Below are 13,498 nucleotides of genomic sequence, written 5' to 3'. Positions count from 1 at the left end.
GTGTGGGTATGCGGATGATGTGGGTGTGTGTGTACTCTACATAGATGGGATGCAACCGTGAACAAGGACGATTCGCCTGCCCCAGTTGGTATAGGTATATATATATATACATACATGTGTTTGTGTTTATGTGAGTGAGTGAGTGAGTGAGTGAGTGAGTGAGTGGGTGTCTGTGGCAGATACGGCGTATTACTGCATTTCCCCCAGACATGGCACACCCACACCCACACACACATACATATATACATCCTTTCTCTCAGTCTCTTCTCTCAGACACACACTCTTAGTCTCACGCACTCTCTCTCTCTCTCTCTGACACACACACACACACATACACACAGGCCATGCTGCAGGAGTAGCCAGGGCCAGGGCCCAGAGGTAAGTCAGTCCTTTTAGTCTGTCCCGTGTCCGTCTCCTCATGCTGGACATCTGCAGCCCAGCGTAGGTTAGGGCTAGAGGGGCCCAATCACAGTCTGGCGGGCGAGAAGACCCTTTGGACCCATGCACCAAGCGACGACTCGATTTTCATCTTCTGGCTACTCATAAGCTGGCTACTGGTTGCTGGCTGCGGGCTTGCCAGGGCCAAGGTAGATAGGTGGTCTAGAGTACCGTCCATGTTCTCTAGGAGTACCTACGGGTATAGTACATGGCATGGGTCCTCTTTGCTGTACCAAAGTACGACCCCTACCGTGCCGGCAGGTACATGGCAACACAAGGGTAGGAACAGAGTGAATGCATTAGGTAGCAGGTATGCCAGAGTATCGTATGTACGCGTCAACTGGAATGAGTGGGCGCAGCACGAGGACGAGGATGAGGATGAGGACGCGATGCGTGGCCATTGAAGGCTGTGCGCACGATAGGCTAGGTTGGCAAGGCAGTGGCAGTTGGGCAGTGGCAGTGGGCAGCTCAAATTGGTAGGTAAGCAGACATTTGCCATTGCGTGCTTTTGCTCTCCCACCTGGCGAAGCGACAGACCAAAAAGCCGGAAACGGTAGAGCGATGGGAGGTCGCAGTGTAACTACCTACACAGAGACAGACAGTACAGTAGTCGCAGGGCAAGGGCAAAGGCGGAGGGGCGGAGGGGCCATTGTGGGCGCGCATTGGACAGCAAAAGACTGGTTCAGGAAGCTTATCATGTCGGCCATGGGCCAATGGGTGTCATGGACGATCATCAATCGCCCTCCGCCAGCCTGAGGAGTGTGTGGGCAAGGGCAAGGAAGGGCAGGGAAGGGCAGGGAAGGGCAGGGAAGGGCAGGGAAGGGCAAGGGCTGTGGGGTCCGGCCGGTCTATTGTGAAAAGCCATGGATGGGAGGTTGGCTGGTGCCGCCCCCTCTAGCCTGCTCAATGTGGAGACCCTCTTCTCCCTCCCCCTCCCCCTCCCCCTCCCCTCCCTCCCCTGGCCACCTCAACCCCCTTCCATAGACAAGTAAAGCCATGCTGTGGCCAGACAAACGTTGACGTTGCCTTGTCTCACCCTCACTCCCGCTCCCACTCCCACTCCCACTCCCACTCTCACTCTCACTCTCACTCTCACAGTCTTTGAATCGGCCTGGATCCAAATGGAACTGCAACATGACTCATCCGTACCGAGCACCCAAGTGTCTACCTAATGTTTACTAACCTGTCCACTACTGTACTCTAGACTAACCTGTCCACTCTGACGCTTCGACGCCAAAATACCCTAGGTACTTCAACACCCCAGACAGGAAAATGATACACAACCGCCTCAAGTCTAGTAGTAGGCACAGTGCTGTGTACTACTACTAGACGGCCTCGGATGCACACAGAAACAACAGACATAAAAACTGCCCGGCACTCACTGCCCAAGTACCTCTTGAACTTTTGATGTGGGCGAGAGCACCATGCTCTTCCCTCACCACCCACAATCTAGAGTACATGGTGAGCTATCCAATGGATCCACCTTCCATCCTCGTCCTCATATCATCCGTCCATCGTCACTTCCTCTTGGACCCTGCCCTGCCGGCTGCACGTCATGTCTCCTTCCCACAACCCACAAACATAATTCATCAACCTGTCCACTCTCCCTCATCCTTGGCCAGGGCTTTCCTTCCCGCTCCGTGTTACACAAAATCAAGCTCCCTTGAACAGTACTGTATTCTCCCACCGCATCTTGCCAATCCATGGAATCTTGTACAACCACCAACAAAGCTCCAGAGCTGAGAGGCGCACAGACTGGCTTTACCACGCGGCTTCCTATCTCTGTCCATCTCTGGTCACTGGTGAGTCCATCGATGGCGTCTCCACTCTACGTCTGACTCTGGCTGTCGCAGCCCCCCAATGGACATTTCCAAATGGCTGGATGAAGTGGCAGCGGCAGAGAAACTCGTCAGCTTCCAGTCAGCCCCAATCCCAGCTCTGCGTGGCCGTGAAAAGGGGCTCAAAAGAAAGCACACGCGGGAGCGAAGTCGGACTGACAGCTCACTGCTCGAATCTTTGTCTCCGCGGCCCACGACCACCACGAGGCCTCGGAATCTCCCTAGCGAGGGTGGGACAGACGAGAGTGCCCATGGAGAGCATCCCGGCCATGTACGCGGCGATCCTACCCGCTTCAGCACGTCCAGCGAGCGGTATGCACGGAGACCTCGCCGAAAGACACGCCCGGGTCGGTACGAGCATTCCCCCAAGGTCGCTGGGGAGTGGGGCAGGCATGTCCATCGGAGCCGGAAAGGCGTGGTCCAAAAGACACAGGGCAAGTCTAAGCGCAAGCATGAGAAAAAGCACGGCAGCGGCGTGGGACAAGACTTCTACGCCAAGAACGTTACAGGAGATCGGCTGACGGTAAGAGCTGCCATGTATGCAGTATAGGCATGGTCCGCTGATGATTGGTCAAGCTCAAGCCACGGGAGCATTGGGGACTCTTCAACAAGGGAAAGACTTCGACGGCTGTCAAGGGTCGCGGTGGTAAGCATACCTAACATCGGAAGCTCACTATTAGTTTGCTCTAGCTAATCACACTTGCAGTGCCGGATCTTGTCTTCTCCGAAATGAAATTCTTGCAGAAGCATGAAGAACAGTCAAGCCTGCCACGAAGACCAGAAAATACCAAGAGTAGGCGCAAAAGGGACCATGTCCACTCGAAAGAGGGAGAGATATCTGCCTACTTCACGACTGTACGACCTACTCTGGTGGAGAAGGACCATAGTGTGTCTGATTGTCGAAGAGCACATGTAAAGGAGTCGGTTCCCATCTCAGTGCAACAGGACCAGAAACCACATCCCCTGAATGACGCAGCAGTGCCTACTATTGAAGCACCCACCAAGGCTTCGTACCTGGGATTTGGTAGTAGACGTCCACATCACGACAGCACAAGCTACGTAACTTGGTCCGAGTCAGGTAGAGCTCACAGTACTACTCCAGCCCGCCCACTGGATCGGAGCAGTACGCGTGAGCTTCAGGTAAGATTATCAGGGCGTAACCACAATGGTAGGCCCATGGATAGCCGTCGGGGTTCTTCTGTTCCACGGGCTCCTCCGGCAATATCCCGGCTTGAAAGTAGTCGCTCGTCGAAGCGACTCGAGGACTCTTCCCCACATCCCTCACGCCGTTCAGTGTTTAGATCTCGGTCATTTCCTCAGCGCACATCGTCCCCACGACGCATCAATGCCATTGACCAAGTGGCCAGTTGTCAGCAGGCTGACAACGCTGCATCAACCTCGTCAATGCCACCTTCATTACCTACCCATGTAGAGCTCAAATGTATCAGGCCCAAACCTGTCCATACGCGTGAAAAAGAAACATGCGCTTCGACCGCTGTTCCATATGCCAAACAAGTCTCGCTTTCTGGACGGCGGCGACACCGTGAGAGTGTAGTAGTAGTAGAAGAAGAAGAAGAAGAAGAAGAAGCCATGTACGAGATGGCGCCATCAACGGCTTCTGATTTGGACAGAACGATACAGCAGTGCAATAAGAGGTTCCAACAAAGAAGCCGGCCTACGACTGCACACCACAATTTCGCTGAGCGATGTGAACGGTCGCATTCGGCCCGAAGAGCAAGAAGTCATAGAAATCCAGACCTCGATGTAATTCCAAGGGTGCGCTTTGCAGGGACAGAGCCGCGTAGGCCAGCGCTAGCCAACATCGCTGGACCAGGCGTATATGAACAGCAGGCACAGTATGGGCGATCCCGTGGGTTCTGCTTGGAGGAGGCTGCGTTGGACTCGTGCTGTGTGGAAGCAGATTACATGGACCATGATGACAAGCTGTTCTTGGAGGAAGCGGGTTGGGAAGAGGAGCTGCCAGAGGAGACGTTTGCGTACAGACAGGGCGCAGACGGGCTGGATAGTGGAATGTATGGCAGGGACATTGGACTGGAGTCAGATGGCCTTGTCCAGCATGTAGCCTCTGGTGACAGTGTAGTGGCAGCTGGGTTTTGGCGGCCAAATCGGTTGTATTGACGATGGGGGGAAGGGCGGGAACGGCCGAGAGAGAGCTGCAGAGGACGTCCGTGCCCTTTTCCTCTTTCTGGTCTGTGTTCACTGTGCACTTGTTGCAATGTGATTGTCTTTGCCATCTGATCCTCGGCCCAAGGCCCATCAACCCAGAGGAGGAGCCGGCAGCATCTGGGCAGGCTTCGCACTTACATACTTATAAGCTGCCACACTGCCCCAAGTGCATGTCTGTCCACCGCAGTCTGCAGGGGCTCCTTTCCGCCCAACGAGCCCAGCGAGCTGCTGCCCTCCTGCCCACGAATTGCGCCTTGCTGGCTGTGCCGACGGCTGTCCCATGCAGGCAGTCGGTCCCGACGTTCGTCACCGTGGCTTCCCAGCGCTTTCCCCCCCAAGGCCACTGGACACCACCCCCGCCAACCGCCAGCCCCACTAAACCCCTCGCTGAAGTTTTCAAGTCGCGGGCACTGCAAGTGTCTAAACACCTTCACAACCCAAGTCCAGGCTCCACCCCCGCCTCGGTCTCTTCCTTCTCCTCTTCTTCTGCTCCTCGGAAGACTCCTACCTCTCCCAAGACACCTGCCTCTCCCAACCCTCCCCCTCCCACCATGTCTTACACCACCCGTAGAATCGGTGCGGCGAACACGCTCGAGCACCGCGTCTACATCGAAAAGGACGGCCAGCTCGTCTCGCCATGGCACGACATCCCGCTCTACGCCAATGAGCAGCAGACGGTCCTCAACATGGTCGTTGAGGTTCCTCGCTGGACCAACGCAAAGATGGAGGTGCGTGTGCTCCGTCCATGGGCCCCCTCCCCGCATTTTGTTATCATCGCGTGCACTGGACTGACGAGCCACCCACCATAGATTTCCAAGGAGGAGGTGCTCAACCCCATCTTGCAGGACACCAAGAAGGGCAAGCTCCGCTTTGTGCGCAACTGCTTCCCCCACAAGGGCTACCTCTGGAACTACGGCGCCTTCCCTCAGGTATACAATGACATGAGCCCGATATCGGACAGGACACAGAGTCACTGACTGCTTGCACAGACATGGGAGGATCCCAACGTAGTCCACCAGGAGACCAAGGCCAAGGGTGACAATGACCCGCTCGACGTCTGCGAGATTGGAGAGCTCGTTGCCAAGCCCGGTGAGGTCATCCAGGTCAAGGTGCTCGGTGTCATGGCTCTGCTTGACGAGGGCGAGACCGACTGGAAGATCATGGTCATCAACGTCAACGACCCCTTGGCCCCTAAGCTCAACGATGTCGAGGATGTCGAGCGCCACCTCCCTGGCCTGCTCCGCGCTACCAATGAGTGGTTCCGCATTTACAAGATCCCCGATGGCAAGCCCGAGAACCAGTTTGCCTTCTCCGGCGAGTGCAAGAACAAGAAGTACGCCATGGACATTGTTCGTGAGTGTGCCGAGGCCTGGGAGAAGCTTGCCACTGGCAAGACCCCCAAGGAGGACCTTTCTCTGTATGTTCCATCTTCTTGTGCATCTCGCTTCCTCTAACCTGCCTGCAGGGTCAACACCACCGTCTCGCACTCCACTGAGCGCACCGACCCCAAGTCGCTCAACATTCCCCCGGGCGAGAACAAGGCCCCCGCTCCCATCGATCCCAGCATCGACAAGTGGTTCTACATCTCGGGAGCGCCTACCAGCTAGATGTGTTGCACTCGTCTGAATTAAACATGACTTTTGGGGTTGGCAATGATATGATGCACGTGACCAAAATGCCAGAATGAGGGCAATCTACATAAGACTCTAGAAACAACTCATCTTACAAGCTCATACGTGTGCATGAGGAATATCCGTGACGCCGTCCCAATGCATTATCTGAACTCGGAGGAACATGGTGTACATGGGTGATGCAGATGTGGGATGTATGTATCAATTGCCATTTAATTCCTCCTTCCGTGCCAGCGACCGTGAATGTCTGTCAACCTCTTCGACAACCTGCGGGATCCTCATGGTGTCCAATTGGAGGTTCATCTCCTTGCCATCCTCTACACAAGCATTAGCAATGACACAACCACAACTATATTGTTTTTCCCCCCTAATCCATCCGCTTGAACCAGGAGCCCTCCGAAGCCAACTCGCACATCCTGTCTGCTTCTCCCCGGACCCCCCTCCAACCTCCTCTCCAACAAAACAAAAAAGAAGCAGTAAACGTACTGAACTTGACAGCCAGCGTCGCAGGCGCCTTACTAGTCCGTGGCAACATTGTGGATTCAATCTTCATGCCGTCGGCACGCGCATTGGGCGGTATGAGCGATAGGAAGAGGCGTGCGGGCTTGGAGCGCGGGTTGAAGGGGTTGAAGGTTACGCGCACGTCGGTTAGGAATCTGGTTATCATTGCGGGTGGGCGGGTTTGGGTGTATGTGTATGTGTGGGAGGTGTGTTTTGCGCTGTGATTGGGGCGGGGGGAGGGCTCGTTGCGGGTTGTGCTGGTGGTTTGGAGATTTGTGGTTGGGTTGGTGTGTGCGGCGGATTGGTTTGCGATGAGCTTGTGTGGGAGTGGGGGTGGATGGGTGGCTTTGTGAGGTGTGTACTTGGGTCAAACGGCTAGCTGGAATTGTGAGGTGTGTACTTGGGTCAAACGGCTAGCTGGAATTGTAACGTGTGCACTCCGCTCCAACGGCCAGCCGTAGTGTCTCCGTCATAGTACTTGGGCGCATACATCTACCTTCCCCCCCCCCCAGGACGCAAACGCAGCCATGCCGCCCCTCCCTTCCACCACACAAGCCCTAACAACACGTCTCACTGCACTATCGGAGGCGAACAAGGCGGCTGGTCAATTGATACACCGGCTCGCCAAGCTAGAGTTCCAGCCTGGATCGCTGCCACTCGACGGCACGGACGAGGGAGACGTGCGCTTGGAGTTGAGTGCTGAGATACACGAGACGTTGAAGGGGATCGAGGAGGACTTGGAACTGCTTCGTCAGGAGGTCGAGGATATTACGCAGCAGGCTCGTCTTGACGGTAGGCGGAAGGACGGCGCTAAAGAGAACGAGAGGAATAGGCTTGCGGTGTTGCTTGCACGGTTGACTGAAGATCTCAAGTCGTATGTTGCCCCAGAATCTAGACCCACATCATCACATCGTGGCATGTATCCTGATTATTTGTAGATCACGAGTACAGTATCGAAAAGCCCAACTGACAGCCAAACACAACGCCGACCGTGCAAAGCTCAAGGAACGCGAACTCCTCTTCAACAACCTCCAGTCCGGCTCCTCAACCCCCTCCTCAACCTACCGCCAACGAAAGCAGCAAAAAGGCTTCTCAGAGGGCGAAGTCGTAGCCCAAGCCTCGTCGGACGTCACCGCCGCCCTGCGCCGCACGCACCAGTTGATGCAAGACGAGCTGTCGCGCTCGCGCTTTGCCCAAGAAACCCTCGAGCAGTCAACGGCGGCACTGGCGGAACTGGGGGAAAAATACGCAGATTTAAACACGTTGTTGGCGAATAGCAAGGCGCTGGTGACGACGCTGCTCCAGAGCACAAAGAGCGATACCTGGTATCTCGAAACGACGTTTTACGTGCTCATCACCACCGTCATCTGGCTCGTCTTTCGCCGCTGGCTCTACGGTCCCCTCACCTGGTTCCTCATCTGGCCCCTCAAACTCGCTTTTCGCCTCTTCTTCGCCCTTTTGCCCGTCGGTGGCGGCGCCGCTTCTGCAGCAGCAAGTTCCAGTCCCGCGCTCTCGTCCTCGTCTTCGTCTAGCCTGATTGTCAAACCCAGCGCAACAGGCGGAATTCCAAGACGAAACACGGATCCCAACGCCCCTCCGCATTTCGTTCGCGTTGGCGGCGGCGGCAGAGGTTATATGCAGGGTGCGGCCGATCCCAGTCCGCCGCATTCTCACTCGCAAATCGTTGGCAATATGGCGGAACAGCAGCAGGATCAGCAACAAGAAGACACCCCCATCCACCCACAACTCAGAGACAACCCCATGCAGCAAGGCGATGATGACCCCGACGCCCCGGTCCGACGCGGCGACGGCACTATTCTAGAGCCGGGTCATGGCCCGCGCAATCCCAAGAAGAAGATGTGGGATGAACGGGTTGAGGCCGCGAAGTTTGAGCAGCAGCAGAAGCAGGGGGCACAGGAGCAGGAGGGTCAGGCAGCGCAGACAGGGCAGGCAGGGACGCAACAGGGTGAGGCGCAGAGACAGAGGGATGAGTTGTAGTTGGCTAGTTGGCAAGGTGGTGGAATTGTATGAATGGATGGATGGATGGAATAGTATCATTCATCTATTTTCTACCTGCTTGTTCCCTCTATATATTGATCTTCTAGACTTGTCTGTCGTCAATCGTCAATCGTCGTCGTTGTGGGATAGTAGATGATTAAATTAAACATCAACATGCACACACATATCATCAACCTCTGTCATCTGTCAAACTCTAATCTCTTCTTTTTCCTTGGAACAACAAGAAAACCCAGAGTTTGTTCATTGTCTCAGCTCCATCTATCGCTCTTGCTTCATTGTCTTGTTTGACCGTCTTACTTCACCATCTTGCTTTACCATCTCAGACATCTCTCTCGTAGATATCACAAGCGGGTAACTCTTAGTCCCAGCTCTCCCTCCCCCATCCCCGCCCTCTAAAGAAAATGCAAAAACAAAGAGACGAAAAAGAAGAAAAAACGCCTCATCTATCATGCTCATATCCATTCCTCGTCTCTGCCACAGAATGGGAAAGAAGACGAAGAAGGAGAAGAAGATCTAAAAGTAAACCTCCCACAGACTCTCCATCATCCCCCCTCTACGCCACACCATTCTTAACCTTGGGCCCCACAACCGCCTTCTCGAGCGCCTGCAACACATCCGCCACCAAATCCGCCTCGTCCTCGACACCGCAGCTGATGCGAACCAAGTCGTCAAACACACCAGCCGCCTCGCGCTGGTCCTTGGGAATCCCGCCGTGCGTCATGGCGCTGGGCACCTCTACGAGCGACTCGACGCCGCCAAGGGACTCGGCGAGCGTGAAGATGCGGGTGGCCTGGCAGAAGCGCTCAGCAGCCTCGTGGCCGCCCTGGATGCGGAACGAGAGCATGCCTCCGCCCATGCCATCGCGGTGCTGCTTGAGAGCAATGGCGCGCTGGGGGTGCGATGCCAGACCCGGGTAATTCACCGAGACGACGTGGGGGGATGTCTCGAGGGCGGTGGCGACGTTTGTGGCATTCTTGGTGGCTTCGCGGGCGCGCAGGTGGAGGGTTTTGAGACCGCGGTGGGCGAGCCAGCAGTCAAAAGCCGAGGGGACGGCGCCGATTGCGTTTTGTAGGAAGGAGAGGCGGTCGAAGAGTTGGGGCGAGTTGAAGGCAGCGACGCCCATGACGACGTCTGAGTGGCCGTTGATGTATTTTGTGACGGAGTGGACGACAATGTCGGCGCCGTGGTCCAGCGGGTTCTGCACATAGGGTGACATGAAGGTGTTGTCGACTACAACCATGATGCCATGTTGGTGGGCGATGGTCGAGACCTTGCGGATGTCAACGAGCGTGAGGGTGGGGTTTGACGGCGACTCGATCCAGATGAGCTTGGTCTCGGGGCGAATGAGCTCGGCAATGTCGATTTCTATGCTCGGGCTGAAGGTCACTTTGACATCGTGTGTGAGGGCGACTTTGGTGAAGTAGCGGTGCGTGCCGCCGTATACGTCGGATACCGAGACTACGTGTGATCCTGCGGCGAGGGATTGCAGGATGTTGGCTGTGGTTGCGGATCCGGAACTGAAAGCGAGCGCATAGCGGGCGTGCTCGAGAGCGGCAACGGCACGCTCAAAATTGTCGCTAGAACGTGAATTGTTAGATTGATTGATTGTGTTTTTCATTCGATTCTTCGCTGTTTCTCTTGGGAGAGAGGGGGAGAGATGCAAATTAACCTACCGGTTCGGGTTTGAAGATCGTGCGTACTCGTACTCGCCCACTGGCTTTCCAACCGCCGTTTGCGCAAATGTAGTCGAGAGGGAAATCTACCGCTGTCAGGACTTGGAGGTTTTCAACGAACACGGGAGGGGTAACTAATATACTCACAGCTTCAATCACAGCGCCCGTAACAGGATCATGAGGACTTCCAGCATGAACTGCCAGCGTGCCAAATCTATGGACTGGCGAAGGGGCGCGCGGGGGCGTATCAATGGGTTGCTCGGAGACTGTCATATTTTTTGCTCGAACGGTCCGAATGAATCCGCAATTGTTTTTTCTTTCTCGCCCTGTGCTCAATTCGATAGGTGTGGGCGTCACAGAGTTGAAAATGTCTCTGCGGAGGAGGAGAAGGAGGAGGAGGAGGAGGAGGAGGAAAGAAGAATCAGGCGTTCAAATGGGATGCGACTTCCTGTTGTGAAATAATGATACTAGTGCGCCTGCCAGACTGCGGGGGGGGGTGGATGGGGCGGTTCGCTATATGCGCGCCTTTGTTTGGCTGAGGGTGCAAATGCGAGTTGCTATGGTGTAATAGTATCCAGTTCTCCCACCTGGAGACGGCCTTTTCCACCATCTTTATATATACGAGCGTTTCAAAGTTTTTCTTCTCCGCCCGGCGGACGAGCTGTTAGATTTCTCAGCAACGGATTATTAAAAGCCCAGAGAGGAAACGAGAGGCGGCGCGTTCTGGGTTCGTTCTGGGGGGAGCGTTAGTGCGGATGGCACCATTCGACGACTTCCCGCGAGGCTTGTAGCGGCCTTGGCCTTTTGGCTTGCAGTCCATGTCTACCCGGGAAGATCTTGTTTCCGATGCGGTCTCCATGTACCATTACAGTGACTCTGCTCTTTGCCATGAGAAGGGCTAGGGTGCTGCAGGTGAGCATCATGCCAAGCAAACCGACTTGGTTTGTTGTAGGCTGGTGCCACACTACCTATTGCATTCTTGAAGGCGTGTGTTCAACCTACTAGCAGAGTGCATACTTGTACCGAAACAGTACTTCTGGCACAGTCTGGTTGATGTACGAGAGGTTATATTCCATATCGAATCTATAATCTACTACTGGAGCATATGCCATCTTTCACATCTGCCCTCATCCCTCAGGTCTGCTCTTCAACTTCATCCACCCGCTCGAGCCTTTCCTCCGCCCAGCTTGCTCTCCTTCCGATGCATCGACCCTCGATACCAGCGAAGACTTTCCATTCGACGTCATAGAAGTAAGGAAGCTGCGTCCATCACCAACCGGTACATGACCCCGCCGTTTCTCCCCGACAACAACAGGATCCTCGGCCATGAGATTCTCCATGTCCTCCCACTCCTTCTGGTTGACTACATCCCACTCTTGTGCCTGTTGCTCAGCAAGCAGGAAAGATTTGAGTTCGTCAACAATCTTCGTAGCCGTCAAAGCCCATCCACTTAGATACTGTGCGTTCTCCGCAATGTTCATGAATGAGTGCGAGGTTGCATGGGATAGCTGCCCAAACCCCACAGCCGTCTTTCTCAAAGCCGCCCTTGATGATTTGCTCGTCGTCAGATCCTTGTGCAGTGGATTCTCCAGTCGTTGCGGGAGATAGCTTTCCTGGGCGATAAGAAGACGGTACAGGTTGCGGCCTACAGGACAGACATCTTCCCACTGCTTAAAACTGTCTTTCATGCCCTGACTTCGGCACAGCCAAGCGATGTTATAGGCGAGCAAGGAAACACCCTCCATAAAGGATGAGTACGCTAACGGGTCTTCGGCGGAAAGATGACCCAAAGGACGATCAACAAACAGTGTCCGGGGCTTCGGTAGATGTACGCGTGGATCAAGTGTACGGGAAGCTTCTGGGCTTGCCGTCGAGGAGTGCGAGGGTGTCGAGCCAGGAAATGGCACTTTCTTGCCTTGATACGACGAGGCCGGGCTGAATATGGTGGGTTGTGGGTAATCACTATGAGGTAGTGTGATCTCAGCAGGAAGGCGGATGCCTAGATAAGCAGCAACTCGGACAAGCAGTTGGGCTACTGCAGCCAGTGATGCCGAAAGCCCGTCTGGCGGAGCATCTAGGACCACGTTAGTATACAGCATCAGTTTGCAACTTCTAAAACAGGCTTACCATTCAACTCTCTCAAATCCCAGATTCGCAGACGTGTGCCCGGCCCAATACTGAAGACTTCTTTGTAACCTCCGTCCCTCGTTTTTCGCTTAGTGAGCTTGAGGCCCGCCAGTTTGGCAGAGGTCGTGCAAAGCTGCATGCGCAACTCCACCGTGTCATGGTGCATCTTCTCTGATCTGTATTCTAGCTTCTTCACATGCTGCTGGACCTTGTCTAGTTCGTTGGCGCGGCGTGACTCAATGCCATATGTCGCAGAAGAGAAGTCGGACTTGCGTTGCGCAGTCTCCGCGCGCTTGGCCTCGATCTGCCTCCTCGTAGCCTCCATTTGGTTTCGAAGCTGGGCTGCCTGCGCGGCTATACACTCGAGGCGTTCTCGTATGACTGCGGTCTCGGCCTTGGTACGCTGCCAGTTCAGGTTGTTGGTACACTCATGTCGATCGACAAGCAGGCCGCCCTTGGAGTCGGTCAGAGAAACGTGCTGCACTGCCTCGTCCTCGGAGCCCTGGACGACCGCGTTGACATGCTTCTCGACAGCATCGCGGTCTATCAGTATGCGCGCAAGGTCGATGCGGGGTTGTTCTAGGTGGGAGCGGGCACAAGTGATACAGTGGAGGCCGTGGCCTACGTCGCCGGCCTTGCCACAAATGTCGCACTCCATCCTATCGGAAAGGTTAGGTATTCTCGCCGCCCGGTATTCCGTAAAGTAGTAGGGCTGGAAGGTACAGCGAGCCCATGGTGAGGGTGCGTTGCCGTGGAGGTTTGCGGGTATCTATGTATCCATGGAGCCTGCCCAGCAACGGCTGCCTGGTTTGGGTTGTGGAGAGTTGGGAGGTGCTGGCTGGGAATAGAATGGATGTGATGTGCAAGAAAAGGAACAAAACAGAACAAAACTTGTGCACGCCGTGAACTCGGAGGCTGGAGGCTGTGTGACCGAAACAGCAGCAGGCGATGGGCGCAAGACGCGAGTCAGACGCTCTTTCCAACCGATGTCATGCTGCGTGTGACGGAAACGGAAAGCACCATGCTTCACGTGATCGTCCATGGACATGCATCACAGCGGGCCGCGCCGTTCCTGCATTGGCTG

At 55.2% G+C, this 13,498-nt stretch overlaps 7 protein-coding genes across 7 annotated transcripts; 4 read left to right on the top strand and 3 right to left on the bottom strand.

The window, feature by feature from the left end:
• Positions 1-614: 614 nt before the first annotated feature.
• Positions 615-842, top strand: IAQ61_004258 (uncharacterized protein; the record flags this gene model as incomplete). The annotated part of the gene is made up of 1 exon (XM_066096274.1): positions 615-842. One exon carries the CDS (start codon positions 615-617, stop codon positions 840-842), a length of 228 nt encoding a protein of 75 aa, XP_065953592.1.
• Positions 843-1,398: 556 nt separating this feature from the next.
• On the top strand, positions 1,399-4,415 carry IAQ61_004257 (uncharacterized protein; the record flags this gene model as incomplete). Its single annotated transcript, XM_066096273.1, has 4 exons — positions 1,399-2,240; positions 2,292-2,799; positions 2,853-2,922; positions 2,983-4,415. Exons 2-4 carry the CDS (start codon positions 2,299-2,301, stop codon positions 4,413-4,415), a joined length of 2,004 nt encoding a protein of 667 aa, XP_065953591.1. The 5' UTR covers positions 1,399-2,240; positions 2,292-2,298.
• A 2-nt stretch (positions 4,416-4,417) lies between these two features.
• Positions 4,418-6,070, top strand: IAQ61_004256 (uncharacterized protein; the record flags this gene model as incomplete). Its single annotated transcript, XM_066096272.1, has 4 exons — positions 4,418-5,191; positions 5,273-5,392; positions 5,453-5,880; positions 5,929-6,070. The coding sequence occupies 4 exons, from the start codon at positions 4,418-4,420 to the stop codon at positions 6,068-6,070; spliced, it is 1,464 nt and encodes a 487-aa protein (XP_065953590.1).
• A 391-nt stretch (positions 6,071-6,461) lies between these two features.
• On the bottom strand, positions 6,462-6,761 carry IAQ61_004255 (mitochondrial 54S ribosomal protein mL53; the record flags this gene model as incomplete). Its single annotated transcript, XM_003838860.2, has 1 exon — positions 6,462-6,761. The coding sequence occupies one exon, from the start codon at positions 6,759-6,761 to the stop codon at positions 6,462-6,464; it is 300 nt and encodes a 99-aa protein (XP_003838908.2).
• Positions 6,762-7,107: 346 nt separating this feature from the next.
• IAQ61_004254 (uncharacterized protein) lies at positions 7,108-8,593 on the top strand (the record flags this gene model as incomplete). The annotated part of the gene is made up of 2 exons (XM_003838859.2): positions 7,108-7,469; positions 7,534-8,593. Coding segments are annotated over 2 exons (1,422 nt in total), but the record flags the coding sequence as incomplete, so codon positions are not given.
• Positions 8,594-9,167: 574 nt separating this feature from the next.
• Positions 9,168-10,560, bottom strand: CYS3 (cystathionine gamma-lyase cys3; the record flags this gene model as incomplete). The annotated part of the gene is made up of 3 exons (XM_003838858.1): positions 9,168-10,191; positions 10,288-10,373; positions 10,435-10,560. The coding sequence occupies 3 exons, from the start codon at positions 10,558-10,560 to the stop codon at positions 9,168-9,170; spliced, it is 1,236 nt and encodes a 411-aa protein (XP_003838906.1).
• Positions 10,561-11,414: 854 nt separating this feature from the next.
• Positions 11,415-13,148, bottom strand: IAQ61_004252 (uncharacterized protein; the record flags this gene model as incomplete). Its single annotated transcript, XM_066096271.1, has 3 exons — positions 11,415-12,349; positions 12,415-13,073; positions 13,138-13,148. 3 exons carry the CDS (start codon positions 13,146-13,148, stop codon positions 11,415-11,417), a joined length of 1,605 nt encoding a protein of 534 aa, XP_065953589.1.
• Between the last annotated feature and the right edge of the window lie 350 nt (positions 13,149-13,498).

Source organism: Plenodomus lingam, assembly GCF_022343315.1.
Source record: "Plenodomus lingam strain CAN1 chromosome Unknown contig_19, whole genome shotgun sequence".
NCBI lineage: Eukaryota > Fungi > Ascomycota > Dothideomycetes > Pleosporales > Leptosphaeriaceae > Plenodomus > Plenodomus lingam.
The sequence above is the reverse complement of the archived record's forward strand: the minus strand, read 5'-3'. Positions and strand labels throughout refer to the sequence as shown.